Below are 25,814 nucleotides of genomic sequence, written 5' to 3' on the forward strand. Positions count from 1 at the left end.
GGTAAGAGGGAAAGTGTGGATAACAGTGCAGGGAGGAGCAGGAGAGTCAGCAATGAATGGAAGACTTCCTTTATTGAGTTACATGTTTAGCTTCTCTTGATAATCTTCCTTATCAACATTGGACAGGCAGATGTAACCTAAACACCGCCAACCTGCACCACTGTTCGCTCCTATATAACTATATAGAAGGCCTGATTTAATGTTAGTTGGTAAGAAAAATCTTTCTTTAAAGTGAAATCCACCGACTGAACTTCCTCCATCCAAGTGGATCCATTTGTATTGTTGCCAAAGCGTATTCCTTCACAGAGAAGATGAAAGAATACCAACATTCAATCAACAGCAAACCCCTGCATCACAAACCAAATACCTACATATGTTTGCATCCCAACAATTAGGATATAAAAAAATGCCAGAGGACATAATCATAGACATATATTGAGAAGAAACCCAGGTCAATAGCAACACAGCTCCTCAATGAACTTATCATTGAAGGAGCCACAGAACACCACTCCACAATGCACCCTGTTTAAAATCAGGTCAGCTTCATTCAGCTATATGACATACATGAACTGGTCAAACAACAGACCCTCCATATCTTCAAGGTCATTTGAGCATTGACTAGATACCTTCTTGGATCCCATTATCATGCTGTTGTAACTTCTGACTTCTATATCAACAAGGCCAGTGCTTAATATGCAAATTAATGAGTGCCGGTGCCCAATGCTCTGGTCAGAGACCTGCAGCTGGTGCAATTAAATATTGGTGTGTTTAATACCAAGGGTCTGTAGACTTTAGTCCATCTCATACCTCTTTAATCCACTACTAAACACTCCTTGCACCTTTATCTCACTCTCACAGGTTCCTGCTTTCTCCCTTCGAGATGTTTTTTCTGTCTTTCTCTTCCTCTGTCTTTCTACTTTGTGTGTTTTCCCTCACTTGCTATTATTAAATGCCTAATGCAGAAAAATGAGCCCCCAAATGAGTGCCTGTGGCCCCACCGTCAATCACTGGCTCAAATTAAGCACTGAACAAGGCTAGAAAAATGAGAAAGCTAGAAAGTAATCAGTAGTCTAAGTGGGCAAACTTGTTACCTGTACGCTCAGTTCTCGAAAGTCCACATTTTAGCCACCAGCACATTACATTAAGATTCAATTTGGCATTTGCAGTGCATTAATAAATGTGAATACCATGTTCCATTGGGCTTTTCTTGTTTTCACTTACATGACATAAATATATATTCATTCGGTTTTTTTTTTATTTCTGGGAAGCTGATGACCACCTAATCAATCTAATCTTTCGAACTTTCGTTTCAAGTTAACAACTGCCCATCTCAGTGGCAGCAGGCGACTCTGTCTTTGCTCTCACACTAGCATCCTGACAAATATGATGATTCCAGCTCCAGTAAATATGTAGAATCCAAGCTCAGGTTCAAGAGGTGCATGGTATTTCATGAGTCGAGAAAGAGAGCACGGAATGGATAATAACAGGCCCATTACTCGTCTGTGTCTACAAAGTGGGTCACTGACAAACGTGTGGAAATATACTTCCGGCCTCTTGGGAAGCTCACACGGGGTACCACTACCAAAGAACAGTTGATCTAAGTGAACGGGCACAACAGCGGACATGGCAGCAGTTTGCACTGTTCATAACACTGAATGCATACAGTGAGGTTGGTGAGATCAAAATATAGTGGGACGGGACTCTACATACATTAAAACACACATACGTTACACAATCACAAAAACACACATTAAAATAAACATATATGTAATAAAAAATAAAAGTTATGACTTACCTTATCCTGCAGCACGTCCTCGATGCTCTCCAGTCCCTGGCTCCAGACTCCTCGGAGTATGAGGTGATGTCACACAGCCAACTTCCTTATCCAATCCAGACGCTCCTCCCATGCCGTGAAGCAGAATGAGTGAAGTGTATCGATTTGATGGAGCTGGCTACCTCAGCGCTCAGAAAGGCACTGGAGACCTGTGACTGCTTTCCAACCCAGCTGTCTAGGACAGCTGGATTGGAGAGGATTGAATTGGGCATGTCAGGCTGGCCGTAGGGAGATAGCCAGCCAAACCTACATGCGCACTTCAAACAAAGGGGCCACTCCTCATTGCTGCCAATCAGCAGCAATGACACTGGCCCTGCCCCCACACTCTGTTCAGTAGAGAGTATAAAATGAAAGGGTAATAAAATAATTTACTACCATTTTATTTTTCACTCTTTCTTCAGCAGTGTGGGTAGGGAGTTGTGGGGGGGTGTCGCTCCTCTGCTCCTATGGAGGAACCGCTGCTGAGCGCATACTGTTGTGCCCGAATTAAAAGTGCAGGCCCTTGAACCCTTTAGCAGAACTATCATTAGTGCACCATGTGACATCGATGCCCAGAACATGAGGGGCCATTTGGACCCTAGTTATGGCTATCTTCTATTAACCGAGTGGATGGAGGGAAGAGGGTGCTATTTATTGTGTGCATTAGAACCGCAACATCGTTGCCACGCCAGTTAGCACAAAGCCCACCTAATACAGTTGTATAATAGATTTTAAAATCTTGCAGATTTTTTACAAAGTACTTTGGATGTTCTTTGTGATTTAGGCCCTACTTACACATAGCTAGTAGATTGTTTTCGATTTTTGAGATAAAGGAATATGGGTGACCCTTTGCAAACTTTAAGATCACTACATCTGAGCTGTGTTGGTCATTTTCTAGTCTAATCCTGCGATTTTCTCTATCTAATGTTTTTGAATAATTATATTTTTTGTGTTCATGTTTGGAGGCAATGCTAATGCTATTCTAAAATCTAATGACCAGCTTTCATTGAAGAAGATAGTTTTTGGCAGGGTAATTCTAGACTGGCATGGCCTCCGTCAAAAAATATAAAATAGTTGATATATTTATTGCTGCTGCTATTTAACAACTAAATCTGACTGGAAAGACAATGCAACACGGTCATTATATGGTGTAGAGGTATTTGCCTTAACAAAAAAACTGATTAAATAATTGGCAATTCAGACAGATAAGTCATGGTCACTTTTAACAAACTACTTGTCCTTCTCCGTGGCAGGAAGTTTTCCAACACCCTGAACTGAGTATTTGCTGTTGCCTATTATTTGTTCGTATCTTTTGGATAAGATACTATTAAAGTTGTTTATTGCGGTATTACTGAATCAATTTCATTGCGTTTGAGTTGTATATTTATTGCTGAATTTCTCAAATGTTTCCTTCACGAACAAGTACCAGCTATTTAGTAGTTGCATCCTATTATGACACCATAAACCCCAAATTCTTCAGCACTATTTTCTATCTTCTACTTTTTTAGTTTGTACAAAATATTTTAAATCTTGTTTTGTTTTCAAAGTATTATTCCCATGATATATAGTAATTATTGTTTTCCCTACATGTATTAGGCAAAGCTGCAATATTGACAAGTTGCATTATGTATTCAATAAAATATTTTACACACAAAGAAATGAGGGTGAAATATGTGCCTCCTTCTGCGAAGAGCTATTGATAACTCAAGTATATTGGACAGAGATCACCTTGACAAGTGTTTTATGAATATTATTGGAACAAATGCTTAACCAAGCATATTTGTCTCGTGACAGGATGCTCACACAGAGGCCTATGCTGGCACCTCTTACGGTTGCAGAGCCCTACTGGGCATGAGGCAATATAACTAACTTGTTTTACTGCAGGAAACGGGGGCAGTGCGGGCAGAAAATGGCCAAAACATTGCACGGGGACTCAACTCGATTCTTTCATATGACAGTCCTTTTGCCAAACCTTCCTGCTAGATGGCTCCAAGGCTCTGACCATGATGTTTTGGCACAATGAGGATGTCCAGCATATGAAGGCAGGAGTCATACAGCCTGCAATGTCCAAAGGAAAATCCTGGCTACCTCCAAGCAGACTTTGCCTTTGGGCATTGTTAGCTGCTAAGCAGTGACTGTTCGTGTTCAAAGGAAGGGCCACCTCATGTAGTAAGGTCTACGATGAAGAAGAGCTGAACTAGGAGTAATTGTATAGTTTTGACAGAATTGGTTTAGTCAAATAAATCATATTTGGCAAACGTCAAAGAACGTGAAATTCTAGAGCAGATGGCATGAAAGCAGTTCACACAGTTGTGAAAAATATTTGTGAAAATAAAGTGCTCAGGAGGTGAAAATGCGGGTAGTTCCTGAGCTTCGTTGCACATACCTTGGTTGAGTGGGATCTGTATGTCCTGGCCGTTCAGAGCCACGCCCCCACCGTGCTTCATTTTAATGGTCGTGTTTTGCAGGTCCAGGAGACGGACTGATACTGATCGAGTACACACTGCATCCGGGTCGTCAGCACACTGGAAAAGAGACGGGGGTTCAAAGGTCATTAATGAGCAGCTCACCCTATTGAAAGAATACAGTTAACAGCATCGCTACATGTTGCATTTAATGCAAGAGCCTTTCTTGAACCACTTTGGGTGCATTGATGAAGGAAGACCTCAGACCTGCAGAAAGCTATCAGTGATGCAAAAAACAAATGTGATTTCGGATTTTGCTAGCAGAGTCTGCCTCAAAACCTATTTGATATTATTATCTTTTCCTACTTCATTTGGTTGATGTCACAGTGATAAAATGCCTTTTCTGTGCTTTTGTTTCTTATGAGAGAAAAGCAGAAAATATATAACAACCACATAATATATGGGGTATATTAATGCCAAAAATGGGACATTGGCGACAACTTTAATTCATTATTTGACTATGAAAGTCAACTGCTCACTGCTGTGGGGCATCCTGTCAGTAAAAAGGGTGTATCTCTGTTGGGCAAAGCCTGCAGGTCACTTGAGGTTGCTTTGGTGTAATTCGATCAACTAAAGATAAAGAATTGGCACTGAGCTGTTTCAGAGTGTTCACTTCCTTAATTTCCACCATTTTTTGGCAAGTTCTTCATTTGTGGCTCTGATATAATCTAATAGCTAGTTCCTGTGTCCTACATTTTGTCCTTCACGGAGATCACAAGTTTTCAATTTCTGAAGATGCTTAGCGTATGTTCTCTTGAGCAAAGTCTTTCATGCCACTGTGAGATCTGAGAGCCTATACTCAGGCATTGTTGATAACTATGTGCTTAAGGCGACAATTCGGGTACGTGAGTAAAATAGGAGACTGTGTGAAATAGGGAATTCACTTTCAGTGAGCTATACTTATGTTTAAGAGTTGTATTGCTGTAAAATGTTTTCAATTAATTTTTTGCATTTTCTGAGAGACCCTGTTGTTTAAGTAAAGGAGGGCAGAAGGCAGGCTGTGGTGAAAGTTGATATATTCTGGGGGAGAGTGAGCAAACTGATGGGAATTCTATCAGACAAGGGAAATGAGGCAGGCTATTTTATTTATTTATTTTACACATATTTTACAGCACAAACTCGACCTGAAGGTACTGCAGCACTTTACATGAGCAGCAGTTACATTACATAAGGCCACGTTCATTTTTTGGTAATTTTTTGTAGGCTTGGGGAGATTACATTATTGTCGCAGAATCACAGGATGTTGAGCCGACGCCGTAGCGCCACATCTTTTCCCCTAAGGGGAAAGAGGAGGTAGAATGGGTAGTCAGGATAAAAATGGGTCTATCTGACAGAAGAAGGGCAAATTGAGGGAAAGCAGTCAGGTTGAAAGTGGACAGGTTCGAGGGGCAGACTGGGAAAGAGGGTAAGCATAGGGAAAACTGAGAATATTCTAGTAGAAATGGTGTAGTGGGGAAAGCAGGCAGACTGAGGGGAGAGTGGACAGTCTCTGGAGGAGTCTCGGGGGGAACCAAAAGATCCTGGTGAAAGTGGACAAACACAAGGTGCTGGAAAGCAAATAGGCTGCAGGGCTAGCTAGAGAACAGGCAGACTCAGGGAAAACCTGCAGACAGGCTGAAAAACAGGCAGCCTGAGGGGAAAGTAGGAAGACAATCCGAGAACAAATACGCTGGATGAAAGTGGGCAGGCCGACGGTAAAGAGGGCACAAGCTGAGTGGAGAGTGAGCAGACAGGAAGAGGGAAGACACACGGGGATAAGCCAGAGTGGGGGTAAGTGGGTAGGATATGGAGAAATTGGCCAGGCTCTATATGAGAACGGTAAGGCTCTTCAGAAGTGTGTAGACTTTGTCAGGAATTTGTGAAAAAGGACCTTTAGGACTAGGATCACAAAGAGTTGCTGAACCAGCAGAAGCAGGAGAACCAAGAAACGTAGGAAGAGCAGAAGAATGAGGAGGGTAGGAGGGCTGCCAGAACAAGGACCGCTAGAAGGGAGAAAAGGATCAAGACTTCCAAGACCAGGACCACATGGAGGACCAGGATCACCAGCAAAACCAGGACAGATTAGAAAGATCAGGAACACTAGAACTAGTATTACTAGGAAGACCAAAGAGACAACCAAGCAGAGGAGAAGAAGATTGAGGTTGCAGAGCATGCCCATGAGGCCAGGGTATAGAATGGTCAAAGACGGGTGAACCAGAAAAGATTCCAAGCCACATGTGTTAGTACACACTGTTAGTTACAGAGGCCAAACCTCTTAAAAACATTTTTAGTTGTGCTTAATAATCCATGCTGTTTAGAGACCCCTGCATTTTTTCAGCCCATTATAATCACTTAAAAACAGGAATTGAGTTCCGGTAGTAATGAATATGGGTTCCTCAGGCCTACTTTAACTTTTCAGTGTTGTTCAATTTCTGACAGCCTTCATCCACTCGTTGCTTTTAAGTCAACTACTTAATATATCCTGAAACATTTAGTTTAGCTTTTTACATTGGAATTATAAGCTCAAATACAGACTTGTAAATTGCATTTGGATAAAAAGCCAGGACTAACTGACGGTCTCATGAATAACATTGAATCATGTAGCTATGCTGAGAGCCAAAAGATGGGTCCTGTGGGCTAGCATGTACGGGAGAGGTAGTGTCGGAGATGAGTTCTGAGGGACATCAGTGGATGTGTGGTGCAGTTCATGAGGTCTAAAGGCTGAGAGAATGGGCCGAAGGCCTCTGAAACCTGGCAAAAGTGCCTATTGGAGTATAGGTAAAAATAGTTCTGGTTGTGAGAAGGATATCACAATGGGATAGAGTTGCTCTTGGTGTTGAAGTACCATTGGGGTACAGGGCTAATAAAGAGTTCTAAGGGGCGTATAGGCCTGAAAACTGTTGACCATAACTTCAAACGAGATGCTAACCAGTGCCTTTTTGTCATACAGAAGACCCATTATGTGCTAAATATTGCATTTTTTATGAAGGGTTCACCCCGAAATTCAAAAATGCCGTGGGGCACAGGGGTGTACAACGTTTTTCAACTTTTAATCATTCAGTAAATGAATTTAAGGACAAATTGCAACATGAGTATTCCTTGATTGAAAAGGTCGGATAACTCAAACACCTAAAATATGATTTCAGTGTAAAAAGAATAGAAACCTGTGCATTGGGAGACACTGCCAATCTTGCCTTTTGCTACAAATCAGTTGTTGGTGGATATCAGCAGCATTGACCGCATCCTGATTGCATGACAACTGACTCAAATTTGAATATGTATTGACTGAAGTAATCATGTGAAAGTATATTGGAATCCTTCTCTTGCATGGCAGCAAGCAGTTGGCTCAAGTCAAGAATATGGGTTCTGATAAGTGAGTGAGGAGCTCAGGGAAGCAGCACATGGCCTTAAAGGGCCAGCAGAAAGACATGGAAAAGCATCAGAGGGTCCTGATGACATGCAGTAGTGTCACTAATAGGTGAGGACAGAAGTGGTGATCTGAGCTTTAGCAGAGTGGTCTGGATATCTCTGCAGGTAAGTAAAATGAGTAAGGGGAAGTGGGAATTCATAGCTGAAAAGCCAACAAAGGGTTCTGAGTTTCCATCCCGGCACCTGAAATACTAACTTTCCTCCCCTTATTTTGAATCTGAAAAAAATGCAGCTAATTTGTCATAGTGGCAGAATATCTGCGCCTTATTAACATTGTATTTTAGTAAATCTCTTTCTGTAAATTAGAATATGGAATCTACATTTCTAACTATAAGAAACTGGGTTATTAGTTGTGAAGGATGTGTTGCCACAACTTTCCCTTTACAGGCAACTGAGTGCCCTGTTGTAGCACTTCACTCCGTCAGGTTAGCTAAGCAAAGCAGTCCCAGGTCTTCTCAGGAGTGGTTGTGGTGTGGGCTAGTAACCCAGCTCACTGAAGCTAAACAAACAACACTCAATAAATCATTGTCCATACATTTTTTTTTCTTTTAAAAGGAAAAATATTTGATTACACACACAAATAAATACTATGCGTTAATTACAAATATATACAAGTAGGTGGATGAAAGTACTGTTGATGACACTCTCAGATCAGATTACAGTCTCAGCCAGCCTTAAACACACAGCCACAACCCCCACCTATACTAGACATAAGATGACAATATAAGTCATAAATGGTTTGGCTCTATTTGCTCTTTCCGCACCTTTTTCTGTTTGCTGGCCTTTTGGCTTCACTTGGTTACCAGTGATTTGATGCTCAGATGGTTTAATGCGCTTTACAAAATCAAATACAATACAATACATTAGAAGAAGATGTCAGTATAAATAAGGCAGGTCTAATGGCTTTATTATTAGGTAACCATTTAGTAAAAGCAGAAAACATGGTTTAAGCCACAATGTCAATCAATAGGGATAATCCGAACATTCAATAATATTGCTAATATACAATCTTGCATTATACACCGCCACACGGGAGCACAGCTACACTTCCCCTTTGATTCTGCTGTCCAAGAGATGGGGAGCAGTTTTCTTTTGCATCAGACCCAGTGGTGAAAGTAGCTCAGGGGAAGGAGCTCCAAGCCTCTACCACATTTAAATTAAAAATATAAGGTTGTGCCAAGTTCTAGTGGTTTGGCCCTCTCTGTGGCAATTTAGGATTCATGTAGCGGAGAGATATGTGCTCATTTTAGTGTCTGGTCCCTTCAGGACACCAAGCCTTCTGGTTCAGCTTCTCCAGCCATCTAACGCTGACTTCAATAGTTTTTGTCTCGTTTTGCTCCTGGCTCAGGCCTCCTGGGCTCCAAGCTGGATTTTCATTTGGAAGTTTGATTTTTGCTGCTCCCTTGCAAGACCTGTCCTCAGCCTGTGCTCCTGATGATCTCTTAAGCTTGGGAAGGGGGTGTCTTCCACAGCTCTTCCACAGTCAACACGTAGAACATCCTCCATGCTACAATCACCAGGCCCCACAGCCTCCTGGCTACTTGAAGAACACATGTTTCAGTGCGGTCAAGGGCCAGTCAACAGAAGACGTAGGACAACTCTACATGGTCCCCCAGTAGGCCAATATCCCAAACTGTTCCTCATAGGGCATAAGGAAACCAGCACCACTGGCCTTGGAGAGACCCATCCTAGTCCTGGATGCCAACTGGAAATTAAGCCCCTTCATTTGATGATTACATTGGGGTCAGGTGGCTTCTCCTTCCAGCTGCAATTCTTTTGCCATGATAGCTCCCAGGTCCAGTGTCTTCTTAATTGTCTCTTTCTTCTGCAGGAGTTTTGAAATGTGGTTGAAACACTTTAGACGGTAGGCACCTCTGCCCAATCCTGAGTCCAGTCCTCATGTAAAACATTCTAGGACATTTAAACATGATGACGTTAAGTGGTCTATGAAATGGCAGTTCTTGGGAGCCTCAGCTCCACCCCAAAATGACAGAGCTGACTGACCTCTTCCCGCCAAAACCTCAATGGGGAGCCCCTCCTTTGTTTGGCTCCAGAGGTGTGGTCTTCCTCCTTTGTTTCTGTGGGCTTAGGCTTGCTCAGGACAGGTACAATGGGAAGAGTGAATTAACACATGCAGATTTCCCCCCAGCCCTTCATTTCCAAGCAACTACACCAAGCACTGTTAGTGGATAGTTTGAGTAGGGATGCCTTTGATCCTCTTGCTGGCTAGTAGACTACTTAACTTGGCCAAGTGGTGGTACCAAAGACTTGGGTTCGCTTATGGTTGATCCAGGGACATATCGCCATTCCTTAAGTGCCCTTAGGAGAATAGTTATCACAAAAATGACAGGTGATCTGCACTCAGTGTATATGCGTGCCCTAAAGTTGATACCTATGTCTTATCTCTAGGCCTAGGTGTGGTGAAACTGCAGAGATGCTTATTTAAACCATAAGGCATAATGGAGTGAGCACAGAGCCTTTTAGTAACCACTACAGAGCTACACTATGAATGGCACCTCACACTATAAGGCCTGCACGAGGTCATCACCAATCGTTGAAAGATCTCTTCTGGGACAAGTTACATGTGCATATATACCAGGAAACCTGGATAATATCCCACAAGCCCCGCCCACACACCTGTGCCCCAGATGTGCTCAGATGTTTGTGTATAACCAGCCCAGAGCCTCTTACCCTAGCTGTGCAGCAGCAGCTTTATCTTCAAAGGCAGACATTGGTGGTCATTACTTGCAGTCCATTTCCATAGAATTTACCATGAGTGAGACACTGATGGTGGGACTCACTCATAGTAAAGGTCCAAAACTGGGTAGTCAAAAGCAAAAAAAACAAAGGGATCAAATGGGTGAAACCTACTCGCTACAGTAATATACTTTGTTTTCATACCAACTGTAGACTTGAATACTCAAAATGCTTTGTGAGTAAACCCAGAGCACTGCACTGAGGGTCATACGTTTAGACTTACTCCAACAGTGTGCTCTTTCAAGAAATTCTCTCAGATATAAGACCAATGCAGTCCACAGACAAAATTTCAATGATTTGCTCTGAGTTAAATATAATTGTTTTTAAAGATCCTGTAGCCTATATTCAGTTCTACTGTTTTCAAATTGTGTCTGTTCACATGCTTGATTTCAATCCCAATAATAAAAATGAAAATTAATATTTGGTTACTATTTTTCTAGGTTCTCTCTCAGTTTGGGACCTGATGATTTCAGTGATATCGTTGAATATCTGCATGTCGCTCAGCTATTCTGTGCAAAGGCACTTGACTATTTACTTAGCTGTGCTTAAATAGCAATAATTATTAAATATTTGGCAGAAGCAAGTTATATGCAGAAACCTCACTTTTTGTCTGGTTATATAGTGAACCTTCTCTAGCCTAAGAGTACAAAATATCTGCTATCTATCTGTTTCCTCATTAAACAACATAGATAATATGTTATTTACACGTCTACCAATTAGATAGTGATTATTCTCTGCTAGGTGCTTGTCTGTTCACTAAGTGATACATAATATCTGTTGAATACATGGATGCTGGCTGAGCAGCATTAGATCTTCACTAATTACCCAGCTACTGGCTGAATACTACAAAATATTTGCTATTTGCCTCTGGTCCATGGCAAGCCACCAGCCAGGTAAAGAGGAGAGATTCTGTACTATTTAGCTAGTAGTTAGGTACTTGGCAGAGACATTGTACAGCAGTTGATGCCTATGTATGCAATAGAAAGACTGTATTGCCTGCCAAGCAGCTTAGCAGATAACCAAAATTGTTCCTGTTTAACTAGCAGCCAGGTAAATAATATAGAATGTAACAGTGATGGGTTGGATTAGAACTAATTTCTTGCAGTGTAACCTGGATAAAACAGAAATACTGCTGTTTGGCCCTGACCCTCTTCCAGGGTGGTCAGGCGCTTGGCCAAGCAGTGGTTCTCTGCCTCTTCCTCCTCCTCCAACAGAGTTAGCAAGGAACCTGGGATTACTGTTTGGTACACAGCTCTCCTTCAAAGTCCAGATAGCAGCAGTAATGAATTATTGGTTTAGAGACTAAGGATGCTGAAGAAATTCCTGGACTTCCTTCCATGGGCTGCACAATTAACAGTGGTTAGAGCACTGATTCTGTCCAGATTGGACTATGTCAAGGTCCCTCACCTGGGAATTCCAGACTATCTCTTGCATCGGATGGTGAGGAACACAGCAATACGTGTGCTGTTCAAACTGTCTTAACGTTCCTCGGTGTCCCACCTCTGGGAACAATTACACTGGTTACCAGTTCATAAGAGAATGACATTCAAAGCCTTAACAATCGTGCATTGAGCTTTCTACAATACAGGTCCCAAATACCTTAATGGGAGCATCATTGAATATTGTCCGGCTACGGCCTGTGCTCTAAGAAGGCTTGGATGATCGCTGTTTACAGTTTTAGAAGAAACCGACGAGGGGCACCTCCGTTGTGGTATGTGTTGCCAAGATATGGAACCAGCCGCCGCTTCAACTAAGAGCCCTCACAGATGAAGTAAACTTCCAAAAAGACCTGAAAACCTACTTATTTAATCTTTAAGTCCTTCTCCCCATCGAGTCTTCTGCCGTGGTACACTCATCGAGTAGCTGTGCATTTTACAAATCATTCATTCATTTAAATCAATCAATCAATCAATCACTGCATTTGTAAAGCGCGCTACATACCCGTGAGGGTCTCAAGGCGCTGGGGAGGGGGGGGGTGCTACTGGTCGAAGAGCCAGGTCTTGAGGAGTCTTCTGAAGGCCAGCAGGTCCTGAGTCTGTCGTAGGATGGTGGGGAGAGTGTTCCAGGTCTTGGCGGCGAGGTAGGAGAAGGATCTGCCTCCGGCTGTGGTTTTTCGGATGCGGGGGACTGTGGCGAGGGCGAGGTTGGCTGAGCGGAGGCTTCGGTGGGGGTGTGGAAGCTGAGTCGGTTGTTGAGGTAGGTGGGTCCGGTGTTGTGCAGTGCTTTCTGTGCGTGGATCAGGAGCTTGAAGGTGATCCTTTTGTTGACGGGGAGCCAGTGCAGGCCTCTCAGGTGGAGTGTGATGTGGCTCCGGCGGGGGACATCGAGGATGAGTCGGGCCGAGGCGTTCTGGATGCGTTGGAGTCGTCTTAGGAGCTTGTTTGTAGTTCCTGAGTAGAGGGCGTTCCCGTAGTCGAGTCTGTTGGTGATGAGGGCCTGGGTAACGGTTTTTCTCGTGTCGAGGGGGATCCATTTGAAGATCCTGCAGTGCATACGGAGGGTGTTTAAGCAGGACGCGGAGACAGCGTTGACTTGCCTGATCATGGAGAGAGTGGAGTCGAGGATGACCGCCAGGTTGCGTGCATGGTCCGTGGGTTCCGGGGCTGTGCCTAGTGACGTGGGCCACCAAGAGTCGTCCCAGGCTGATGGGGTGGGTCCGAGAATGAGGACCTCCTTCTTGTCTGAGTTCAACTTCAGTCTGCTGTCCTTCTGTCAGAACCACAATCGCACGTGGGCGCAGTTGTGCTAATTGTGCCAATGTTATAGTGAAACCACGCATTATGTGTGGTATTAGACATTTGTCTCATAGATCAGGCCATTGGTGGTATCATTAGGCTCAATCAGGGATCAAACACTGAGCATCTCCATCATGGAAGAATCCAGAATATAGAGAAAGACTCTAAATCCCAGACTTCCTTTAATTCAGTTATGTTTGGGGCGTGGCCAGGTTATAAATACCTGCCACACCCGTTCATCCGACGCTTTCTATTCCGAGCGTCTGGTGAGTGTCGTTCCGGTGAGCAGCTGTCAGAGTTATGTGAAATGTGAGCGGCCGGCTCGCAGCGGTGAGGAATTTCATCTCAGCTGTTTGAAACTAATTACCTAAGATCCGTTTGCGTGTTTAGCGAGCGGACGGCTCGCAGCGGTAAGAAATTTCCTTTTAAGCCTTCGGAATAACCGCTGATAGAATCTTCAGAGTTCTGTTTGTTTACTTAACGAGCGGTCGGCTCGCGGTGGAGAATAGATTCCTTAAAAACAGTTGCACTTTGAAAATGTCTTGTTTATTCTTTGTTAAAAACAGAAACGTTTTGTGACTGAGTTTATTTGGCAACAGTGTGTCATTTTGAAGATCGATCTCGCTAGGGAAAATCTAATTCAGTCGACATTCTCTGTGGGGGATTTCTTTGAGAGAAAAGTTAAAGGTCATAATAATTTTCCTATTTTAAGGCTCAAGGCATTCAAAAAAGGTGTTGGTTTTCATATCACCATGTTTTATAAGGTGACATCGTTTATTGTGTAAGAAAATGGACAAAAACTGATTTACTGACTATAAGGATAGTGTTTGTGTATTTTAAAAAATATTTTAAGATATAATGAGGAGTTTTTGGTGTTACATTCCTAGTCTTCGCACGAAGTCATTTTTGGAGGGAAAATTCCGCTAAAAGTTTACATGTGTAATTCCTGGCACAAGGTGTGCTTCTGATTTTATTTCTAAAAAACAAATACTCTTTTAGGAATTAGCGAGACTATTGTTAGTTGGTAGAATTTTCCAGTTAATGACAAATTGTATGTTTTAAAATTTAACCCATTCCTTTTCAGATCTCCCTCCTTGCTGTACCTTCCCGATTAACCCTTCCCCCGGCTGGGCCACTCGAAAGTTCAGCGCTATTATAGCATCTGACTTTGGTGTTGCCTGGAAGTGGGACCCTGTTCAGCATCGTGCAGATCCCGAGAATTTGGAACCTTTGACACCTTCATCCAGTCGGCTACGGCCTTCATTCCTCTGTGGAGGTTAGCTTTGGCGGTGTGGGGATCTTCGGTGAGGGATATGATCAGCTGGGTGTCGTCGGCGTAGGAGATGATGTTGAGGTTGTGTTGTCGTGCGACGTGGGCGAGGGGGGCCATGTAGATATTGAACAGTGTTGGGCTGAGGGAGGATCCCTGTGGGATGCCGCAGATGATCTTGGTGGTTTTGGAGTGGAAGGGTGGGAGGCGGACGCTCTGGGTTCTGCCGGAGAGGAAGGATGTGGTCCAGGCCAGGGCCTTCTCTTGGATACGGGCGTCATGGAGGCGTGCTGATAGGGTGCGGTGGCAGACCGTGTCAAAGGCTGCTGATAGGTCCAGGAGGATGAGGGCGGCTGTTTCTCCTTTGTCCATCAGGGCCCAGATGTTGTCAGTGGCGGCAATGAGGGTGGTCTCGGTGCTGTGGTTACTGGGAAAACTGGATTGGGAAGGGTCCAGGATGTTGTTAACTTCGAGGTAGCGGGTCAGCTGTTTGTTGACAATCTTCTCGGTCACTTTTGCCGGGAAAGGGAGCAGAGAGATGGGCTGGAAGTTCTTGAGGTCCTTGGGGTCCGCCTTGGGCTTCTTCAGAGGGGCGTTGATCTCGGCGTGCTTCCAGCTTTCTGGGAAGGTTGCTGTCTCGAAGGAACAGTTGATTGTTGCAATGTGAGGGCATGGGTCCGATGGGGATCCGGAGTGGATGGAGTTCATGGTTTTGATGGTGTCTTTGTCGCTGACGCTGGACCAGACGGTCAGGCGACTGGTGCGAGTGGTAGTCGCAGGGGTGGTGGACTCGGTGGTGGGTGCAGGGGGGTCGGGGTTGAAGCTGTCGTGGATGTCGGTGATCTTGCGGTGAAAGAAGGTGGCCAGGGAGTCACACAGGTCTTGAGATGGCTGGATGTCGTTGGTGATGGAGCTGGGGTTGGAGAGTTCTTTCACGATGCTGAAGAGCTCTTTGGTGTTGTGTGCATTGTTTTCTAGGTGGTCCTTGAAGGCGGTCTTCTTGGCGGTCCTGATGAGTTGGTAGTGTGGTGCTCTTGAGGGCTGTGTGGTTGTCTGGTGTTCGGTCGTGGAGCCATTTCTTCTCCAGCTTCCGACAGGTGTGCTTGGAGATCCGGAGGTCCTCGGTGAAACAGGCGGCTTTCTTGTTGGTGTGGTTGGTTGTAGGGGTCTTGAGAGGGGCGGGGGTGTTGGCGCAGTCGTTGATCCACTGTGTGAGGTTAGTCGTGGCGGTGTCTGGGTCGGTCGGGTCAGTGGGTGGTCTCAGGGCCAGGGCGGTAGTCAGTTGGTCCTCGGTGACCTTGCCCCAGCAGTGGCGTGGTAGCTGTTGGGTGCGGTGGTGTGTGGTGGGTTTTCTGAAGGTGAAGTGGACGCATCTGTGGTCGGTCCAGTGTGGTTTGGTGTGTGGTTGAAGGAGACGTGGGGGATTGCGGAGAAGATGGGGTCGAGCGTGTGTCCAGCGGCGTGAGTAGGTGTCGTTATGAGCTGTTTGAGTCTGAGGTTGGCGAGGTTGGCGATCAGGGCGATGGAGTTGGCGTCGTCGTTGTTCTCGAGGTGGAAGTTCAGGTCCCCGAGGAGGATGTAGTCCGTGGAAGCGAGGGCGTGGGTGCTGATGAGGTCGGCGATGGTGTCACTGAACTGTGGGCGGGGTCCGGGAGGTCTGTAGATGAGAGTTCCTCTGAGGGTGGTGTTGGGGTCAGTGTGGATCTGGAAGTGCATGTGCTCGGCGGTGGTGAGCGTGTCATCGGTGTTCGTTGAGATTTTGATGGAGTCTTTGTGGATGATGGCAATTCCTCCTCCCACTCCGTTGGTGCAGTCTCTGCGGGAGATCTTGTAGCCCTGTGGGATGGCTATGGCGATGTCTGGTGCTGAGGTGGCGTTCAGCCAGGTCTCCGTCAGGAAGGCGACGTCGGGGGCGGTGGAGTCTAGGAGGTCCCAAAGTTCGATGGCGTGCTTGCGAGCGGAGCGGGTGTTGAGGTGGATGCAGCTGAGGTGGTTGGGTTCTCTGGCTGGTGGTCTGCAGTTGCGGCAGGTAAAAAGGCCCCTGGGTGCGTTTCGGGGTGGCCCGTAGCAGGGGTGGTCTCGTCTGGTGTTGAGTGCGTGGAGGGTGTTTGCGTCTTAGTGCAGTCTGGCGTTGCGGGTTCCAGGGGTTCTGGTGCTGGGTGCGGTCCAGGCGCGGACGGGCGCAGACGGGCTTGCCTTAGGTGCACCTTTGGCGCGCCAGCTGCGCACGGCCGCTTCGCAGCCTCCATATGAGGGCAGAGAGAGGGAGGAGCAGCTGGGAGGTGGGAGCGGGGCGGCCAATGGGAGTGAAGGGGACGGGGCAGCAGGGGCTCAGCGGCGAGGGAAAAACCCTTGGAAAACCCGGGGAAAAAACAGCGGGAAAAGACGGCGGGAGAGAGACAATAGAGCACAGGGGTACAGAAAGCAAAACACAGGGGCACAGAATGAAAAAAACGAAGTGGCACAGAAGCCAAGCGTAGGGGTACAGAAAAAAAGGGAGCCAGTAGTCAGGCGGCAAAAGCGGCAACGGAGGTTCAACCCATAGGGGGCTGCGTGGCAGATGGGGGGAGCGACCTGCCTGGTGACAGGGTCAAAGGTCGCTCTCTACCACCGCTTTGCGGCTTCCATATGAGGGCAGAGGGAGGGAGGAGCAGCTGGGAGGTGGGAGCGGGGCAGGCAATGGGAGTGAAGGGGGCGGGGCAGCAGGGGCTCAGTAGCGAGGGAAAAAAAAACAGGGAAAACCCGGGGAAAAAACGGCGGGAAAAGACGGCGGGAGAGGGACAACAGAGCACAGGGGTACACAAAGCAAAACACAGGGGCACAGAATGAAAAAAACGAAGTGCCACAGAAGCGAAGCGCAGGGGTACAGAAAAAAGGGAGCGAGTAGTCAGGCGGCAAAAGCGGCAACGGAGGATCAACCCACAGGGGGCTGCGTGGCAGATGGGGGGACCGACCTGCCTGGTGACAGGGTCAAAGGTCGCAGTTTAGTTTCTGCACTGTATGATAGCCGAGCAAACAGCAAAGAGACAACTATTTATCATTTGGCCTGATAAATAGCAAAGATTCTGTACTATTTGTCCAACAGCCAGGAAAATACCACTGAAAACGTTTGTACTTGTATAATAGATAGCTACATTCTACAGGATCGATCCTATTTAGCAAGTGGTTGGCATAAAAGTGAAGATTTTCTATTTGCTTGTGTACAGGCTAAGGAGTCTATAATGCTGCTTTTTAATGAGTACCAATACATAACAGATAAACTTTACTTTTAATCTTAATGGCTAGCAGATTATTTGCCACCTCAGCCATATCATGCATAATATCTGCTATTTAGCAAGAAGCCAGGTAAATAGTGCAGTGTCTTTGCAATCTGCATGATCACTGTCCAAATTAAACATAATTTCTGCCATTGAGACAGCGGTCCGTTAAATAGTGAAGTTTCTTTGCTTTTTGCATGGCTTCTAGCCAAAACATATATAATGTCTGCTAATTAGCCAGCAGTTGGGTAACAGAGAAGTTTAATTTGCGCATCTTTGGCAGTATTACAGAAGTGCCCCAGGGGCTCAACGGGCACCTACTTTGTGCATCTTTTGTGCATTTTGGTATTACAGAGAGTGCTGCAAACACTTCTGTGGTCCTTTCTGTAATAAAGATAGGGCCAGATGTACCAAAGGTTTTTACCCATTCTGTGTCTATGGGAAAAAGTGTTCGTACATATGGCCCATAGTTCTGGTGCACATGTTGCACCAGCCCTATCAACAGAGGGCATTCTATTGTTTGCACGAGTGCATGGCCCGATGCAATTGAGAACGTCTCTTTGGCTCTGTGCCAGTGCCAGTGCCACATTACTGACGTGGGTGCAGTGCAGAGGCAAACACTGCAAACATACCTTTAGGAGGGCACTTTCAGTGCACGTCCTAAAGGCAGCCCTCTGGAGAGATGAAAGGGGCCCCAGGGACACCCAGACATCCCCTTGCCAGTGGGTGCCCTCGCAGGTGGGTGCAGTTACTCTGCACCCGCCTGCAAGGGGATCTCTTATCGCTCTTAAAAGTGCAGGCGGGTTGCAGCCTGCACAGTGAAACACAGAGCATAGGGCTCACTTTCCCTGCTTGCACCCAGCGCACCTGCTTAAAGGTGCAACATTGCGCAAACGGGAAAAGAGCGCCCTCTCGGTAATAAGGTCCTGTAAGGAAATGCCTCCTTGGCATGGTTACCCCCTGACTTTTTGCCTTTGCTGATGCTATGTTTTGAATTGAAAGTGTGCTGAGGCCTGCAAACCAGGCCCCAGCACCAGTGTTCTTTCCCTAACCTGTACTTTTGATTCCACAATTGGCACACCCTGGCACCCAGATAAGTCCCTTGTAACTGGTACCTCTAGTACCAAGGGCCCTGATGCCAGGGAAGGTCTCTAAGGGCTGCAGTATGTATTATGCCACCCTAGAGAACCCTCACCCAGCACAGACACACTGCTTACCAGCTTGTGTGTGCTAGTGAGAACAAAATGAGTAAGTCGACATGGCACTCCCCTCAGGGTGCCATGCCAGCCTCTCACTGCCTATGCAGTATAGGTAAGACACCCCTCTAGCAGGCCTTACAGCCCTAAGGCAGGGTGCACTATACCATAGGTGAGGGTACCAGTGCATGAGCACTGTGCCCCTACAGTGTCTAAGCAAAACCTTAGACATTGTAAGTGCAGGGTAGCCATAAGAGTATATGGTCTGGGAGTCTGTTTTACACGAACTCCACAGCACCATAATGGCTACACTGAAAACTGGGAAGTTTGGTATCAAACTTCTCAGCACAATAAATGCACACTGATGCCAGTGTACATTTTATTGTAAAATACACCACAGAGGGCACCTTAGAGGTGCCCCCTGAAACTTAACCGACTATCTGTGTAGGCTGACTGGTTCCAGCAGCCTGCCACACTAGAGACATGTTGCTGGCCCCATGAGGAGAGTGCCTTTGTCACTCTGAGGCCAGTAACAAAGCCTGCACTGGGTGGAGATGCTAACACCTCCCCCAGGCAGGAGCTGTAACACCTGGCGGTGAGCCTCAAAGGCTCACCCCTTTGTCACAGCCCAGCAGGGCACTCCAGCTTAGTGGAGTTGCCCGCCCCCTCCGGCCACGGCCCCCACTTTTGGCGGCAAGGCTGGAGGGAACAAAGAAAGCAACAAGGAGGAGTCACTGGCCAGACCCTAAGGGGTCCTGAGCTGAGGTGACTCTAACTTTTAGAAATCCTCCATCTTGCAGATGGAGTATTCCCCCAATAGGATTAGGGATGTGACCCCCTCCCCTTGGGAGGAGGCACAAAGAGGGTGTACTCACCCTCAGGGCTAGTAGCCATTGGCTACTAAACCCCCAGACCTAAACACGCCCTTAAATTTAGTATTTAAGGGCTCCCCTGAACCTAAGAATTTAGATTCCTGCAACAACAAGAAGAAGGACTGCCTAGCTGAAAACCCCTGCAGAGGAAGACCAGAAGACAACAACTGCCTTGGCTCCAGAAACTCACCGGCCTGTCTCCTGCCTTCCCAAGAACTCTGCTCCAGCGACGCCTTCCAAAGGGACCAGCGACCTCTGAATCCTCTGAGGACTGCCCTGCTTCGACGACGACAAGAAACTCCCGAGGACAGCGGACCTGCTCCAAAAAGACTGCAACTTTATCCAAAGGAGCAGCTTTAAAGAACCCTGCAATCTCCCCGCAAGAGGCGTGAGACTTGCAACACTGCACCCGGCGACCCCGACTCGGCTGGTGGAGAACCAACACCTCAGGGAGGACCCCGGGACTACTCTACGACTGTGAGTACCAAAACCCGTCCCCCCTGAGCCCCCACAGCGCCGCCTGCAGAGGGAATCCCGAGGCTTCCCCTGACCGCGACTCTCTGAAACCTAAGTCCCGACGCCTGGAAAAGACCCTGCACCCGCAGCCCCCAGGACCTGAAGGACCGGACTTTCACTGCAGAAGTGACCCCCAGGAGTCCCTCTCCCTTGCCCAAGTGGAGGTTTCCCCGAGGAAGCCCCCCCTTGCCTGCCTGCAGCGCTGAAGAGATCCCTTGATCTCTCATTGACTTCCATTGCGAACCCGACGCTTGTTCTAACACAGCACCCGGCCGCCCCCGCGCCGCTGAGGGTGAAATTTCTGTGTGGGCTTGTGTCCCCCCCGGTGCCCTACAAAACCCCCCTGGTCTGCCCTCCGAAGACACGGGTACTTACCTGCTGGCAGACTGGAACCGGGGCACCTCCTTCTCTCCATTGAAGCCTATGCGTTTTGGGCACCACTTTGAACTCTGCACCCGACCGGCCCTGAGCTGCTGGTGTGGTAACTTTGGGGTTGCTCTGAACCCCCAACGGTGGGCTACCTTGGACCAAGAACTGAACCCTGTAAGTGTCTTACTTACCTGGTAATACTAACAAAAACTTACCTCCCCCAGGAACTGTGAAAATTGCAGTGTCCACTTTTAAAATAGCTATTTGTGAATAACTTGAAAAGTATACATGCAATTGAAATGATTCAAAGTTCCTAATGTACTTACCTGCAATACCTTTCAAACAAGATATTACATGTTAAATTTGAACCTGTGGTTCTTAAAATAAACTAAGAAAAGATATTTTTCTAAAACAAAACCTATTGGCTGGATTTGTCTCTGAGTGTGTGTACCTCATTTATTGTCTATGTGTATGTACAACAAATGCTTAACACTACTCCTTGGATAAGCCTACTGCTCGACCACACTACCACAAAATAGAGCATTAGTATTATCTCTTTTTACCACTATTTTACCTCTAAGGGGAACCCTTGGACTCTGTGCATGCTATTCCTTACTTTGAAATAGCACATACAGAGCCAACTTCCTACAGGTCCTTTGTGCTCCTATTCAGAGGGGACCCGGCCTGACAGTTTGGGCTGGACTCTTCCTATAGGAGCAGGGCTCCGTTTCGTGTGGCTGATTCCTCTCTGAGGTGGCAGGGTGGGCCTGGACTGGAAAGTGTCGCTGAGTAAATACCAGTGGCTGAAAAGAATCCAAGCCATTCATTCTTCACCGACGCCTCTTGCGCTCTGGCCATGTGTTCAGATATTGAGACTGTGAAGAACAATTATATGTTTATTGCAGCCTATTTCAGCGCAGATCCCAGTACTACAGAGGAAATGCATGAAAGACAATAGGAACCAGTTGTCTTAGTGTTAGCATTTCTGAAGGCGCACTACTGTTCTTTCAGAGCCAGTAAAACCTGTTGTGTGCGCTGTTAGTTTCTCCTTGTATTTACTGAGTGTAAATTTATCCTACCGAAACTACACATTCCGCAGTTTGTTTACACGCTCCTCCCCTAGGATATGTGAGAGGGAGAATGACGTCTCACCTCATTTTTTCAACACGGAGGGCCATATTTATACTTTTTGACGCAAAACTGCGCTAACGCAGTTTAGCGTCAAAAAATTTAGCGCCGTCTAACGCCATTCTGAAGCGCCATGCGGGCGCCGTATTTATTGAATGGCGTTAGCCGGCGCTACCAGACCGGCGCTGCCTGGTGTGCGTGGAAAAAAACCACGTACACCAGACAGCGCCGGCGTAGGGGGAAAATGGCGTATGGGCGTCTTAAAATGGGGCAAGTCAGGTTGCGTCGAAAAAATCGTCTTAACCCGACTTGCGCCATTTTTTAACGACGCCCATCCCCCATCAACATGACTCCTATCATTGTAAAGATAGGAGTCATGCCCCCTTGCCCAATGGCCATGCCCAGGGGACTTCTGTCCCCTGGGCATGGTCATTGGGCATAGTGGCAGGTAGGGGGGCACAAATCAGGCCCCCCTATGCCACAAAAAAAAAAAAAAAATACTTACCTGAACTTACCTTAATGTCCATGGGATGGGTCCCTCCGTCCTTGGGTGTCCTCCTGGGGTGGGCAAGGGTGGCAGGGGGGGTCCCTGGGGGCAGGGGAGGGCACTCTGGGCTCATTTTGAGCCCACTTGTCCCTTAACGCCATGCCTGACCCAGGCGTTAAAAAGCGGCGCAAATGCGCCGTTTTTGGCCACGCCCACTCCCGGGCGTCATTTTTGCCCGGGAGTATAAATACCACGTAAAGGCCTGGGAGTCATTTTTTAAGACGGGAACGCCTCCCTTGCATATCATTAACGCAAGGAAGGGGTTCACGCTAAAAAATGACGCACACTCCGGGCACTTTGGCGCCCGAAGCGTCTAACGCCATAGTATAAATATGGCGTTAGTTGGCGTTAGTTTAGCGTCGAATTTGCGTCGAAAAAAACGACGCAAATTCGGCGCAACCAGAGTATAAATACGGCCCGGAGTATCTTGTTCCAGCACTTTAATGACTCACTCGGATATTTTCAGAGAATCGCCGCCTTTTTATTAACCCACGCAAACAGGGGCATGTGAGCAACTTAACCACTGAAGTCCAACGTGCCCAGTGTGAAACAGCACGCTAAATAGATAACAAAACTCGAAAATGCTATGGTTCTGATGAGTGAGCAATGTTTTCACCAGTATTGGTATCATTATTGTCTGCAGGCCTGTTGAGAGCTGCAATAACCGTATTATTTACCTGGTAACAATCCGTGTGTAAACTGGTAAATGAGCCCTGGGGCTTCGTGTGTCAACTATTTTTACAGTCGTTAAGCCTGTGATTCACAGAAAAAGAGGTTTTTTCAACCGATTCGGAATTGTAAAGAGCAGGGCGAATGAAAAGGGTGTCCCCCTACTCAATGCACGTCTATTCTCATATTAAGGAGCTTTTGCAAATTACAGTAAAGTTCCAATTTGTGATGCAACTAATTAGTACTTTAGTAACATCACATGATGAACTCAAAGCTGCAAAGCAGAGCAGTGCCAAACGTGCGAACAGGTTGGTAACCCAGGTTGGTAACCCAGCCCTCCTGCCAAGTTTCCCAGGTCCGTCAGCGATGTGCTGCTCCAGTCCAGTTTATTTTCTCTTATTTCTGGGACTTGTATTGTTGATTCCGTTATAAGACCGGACTAGAAGTCCCAGGAGTAAAAGAAAAACGTGCACCTGCGAACATCACACATGGACCTGGTAAACGTGGTAGCTATGGCTTGGGCTTAGTCACCCAAACACAGACGGAATACAATGTGTTTTATGTAACTAGTGGATGTTTAAAAGATTACAATCTCAAGTCGCAGTTGGCCAGAGGTTAATACTTTTAGAAAAAAATATTACTGTTGTAGATATGGCAAAGTGTGCACCTAACAGCAAATAAGCACTAATGACATGCAATTTTGTGTTTATAGCTTGACTACATATTTCTCTCTTCCTGGTTTGCAATTTTAGTGAGACTTTATAATTATGTGTTTTGTTGGCACCACCATGGAATTCAGTCCCTCTTTTTGAGTTCTAAACTCTTCTCTTGAAATGCATTATGGTTATTGAAGTCTTCTAATACATTCCTGACATTTTGCTTTAATGCACCTCTTTACATTCACTCTAATATTCATGTATAATACATATTCTTACATTTTGATTCAATACATCTCACAATTAATGTTTCAGTCTGTTTGAGGCTTATAAGAAGAATGCAGAATTGCTGGTTCTAAATCAGGTTCCTATGCACAAAATGCAGTGACCCCGTTCCTGTTTAATTTTATGTTGTTTACATCCTATTCTAGGTCACAATAACATCCAAACAGAGTGAAACACGCACTAGGAGTTGCACCAATGCAACATCTAAGCCAATGTTTACCACAGTAACTCCCATAATGGCCATAATGCATCTGGGCACAAGACTGTGAATGAAAGAACCCTTCAATTGTGGTGTACCAGATAGAGTGTGAAACATACAGAACATACAGCTACAAGAGCCACAATGCATCAAAGAGCTGAAAAACAGAGGAAGGGCTAATAATTGCAGTGAATGTAGTTGATCAATGCTGGTTTGTTGAAGTGTGGCCCTGAAATAAATCAATCAGTCAGTCATTTATAGAGTGCATCACTGTCCCCCTTGGGGGTATCTGGGCTCTGCGGTTTGATGTCTCTGTCGAAGAGTCAGGTCTTGAGTCTACTTCTGAAGTTTGCCAGTGAGGGTGCTGTTCAGAGGGGGAGGCCTTGGCTGTGATGTAGGAAAAAGAGCAGCCGCCACTGCACCTGTGCCGGATTCAGGGTATGTGTGTGAGGGTCAGAAAGGAAGAACATAGGTGCATGGTGGGTTGGTTAGAAGTGTAGACAGTGGCTGATCTAGTCTGGTCCTTGATCATGTAGGGCTTTGTAGGCGTGTGTGAGTAGCTTGAAGTTACATCTCTCCTGGATTGGGAGCGAGTGGGGGCTTCTGAGGAGGGGGATGATGTGGGTGCACCTGGGAAGGTCCATGATGAGTCTGGTGGTGGTGTTCTGTTATGTTTTGAGTCTATTTAGAAGGTGGGAGGATGTGCCGGCATAGAGAGTGTTGCCATAGTAGAGGCGACTGGTGACCTGGGTCTGGGTGATGGTTTTCCTGGTGCCAGCTGAAGATCCTGCAGAGCATGTGGAGGGTGTGGAAGCAGGAGGAGGAAACTGCATCGATCTGCCACTTCATGGTCAACTCATTGTCAAGCATGATGCCAAGGTTGTGAGTGTGGTCTGTAGGCGTGGGAGTGGGTCCGAGTTTGACTGACCACCAGCTATGGTCCCAAATGGAAGTGTTTTTTCCCAAAGATCAGGACTTCTGTCTTGTCGTAGTTGAGCTTCAGGCAGTTGGTTTTCATCCAGTCAGCTACAGTGGTTATGGCATTGCATAAGTTGGCTCTGGTGGTGGAGGGGTCTTCAGTAAATGAGAGGATCAGTTGAGTATTGTCTGCGTAGGAGATGATATTGAGTCAGTGAGATCTAATGATGTCAGCCAGGGAGATCATGTAGGTGTTGAACAAAGTGGGGCTGAGGGATGAGCCTTGGGGAATGTCGTAAATGATGCTTTTGGGTGCAGAGGTGAAAGGTGTAGTCAGACTCTCTGAGTGCGTCCTGTCAGGAAGGAGGTGATCCATTTAAGGGCGTTGTTTTGTATTCCGATGATGTGGATTCTGTTGATGAGGGTGTGGTGGGACACAGTGATGAACACGGCTGATAGGTCAAGGAGGATCAGGGTGGTGGTTGATGAGTGCTGTGATGTCATCAGTGGCAGCAATGAGTGCCGTCTCAATGCTGTGGTTGGAACAGAAACCAGATCAGGAGGTGTCCAGTAGGTTGTTTTCTTCCATTTTGCTGGTGAGCTGATGATTAATGGCCTTCTGGAGTACTTTGGCTGGGTAGGGGAGTGGATAGATGGATTGGTAAGTCTTGGGTTTGTTGGGGTTGGCAGAGGTTTTTTTCAGGAGGGGTTTGATTTCAGCATGTTTCCATTTGTCCGGAAAAACTGCATAGGT

General features: G+C 46.4%; 1 protein-coding gene across 1 annotated transcript in view; it reads right to left on the bottom strand.

Annotated features, from left to right (window-relative positions):
- The window catches only part of VWF (von Willebrand factor), a 1,017,342-nt gene that overhangs the window by 760,280 nt on the left and 231,248 nt on the right, over positions 1–25,814 (bottom strand). The window contains exon 12 of the mRNA XM_069228440.1: positions 4,200–4,338. Coding sequence (XP_069084541.1) covers positions 4,200–4,338 — 139 coding nt within the window. The remainder of the gene's footprint in view (positions 1–4,199; positions 4,339–25,814) is intronic.

This window comes from Pleurodeles waltl, chromosome 4_1 (assembly GCF_031143425.1).
Source record: "Pleurodeles waltl isolate 20211129_DDA chromosome 4_1, aPleWal1.hap1.20221129, whole genome shotgun sequence".
NCBI classification, from domain to species: domain Eukaryota; kingdom Metazoa; phylum Chordata; class Amphibia; order Caudata; family Salamandridae; genus Pleurodeles; species Pleurodeles waltl.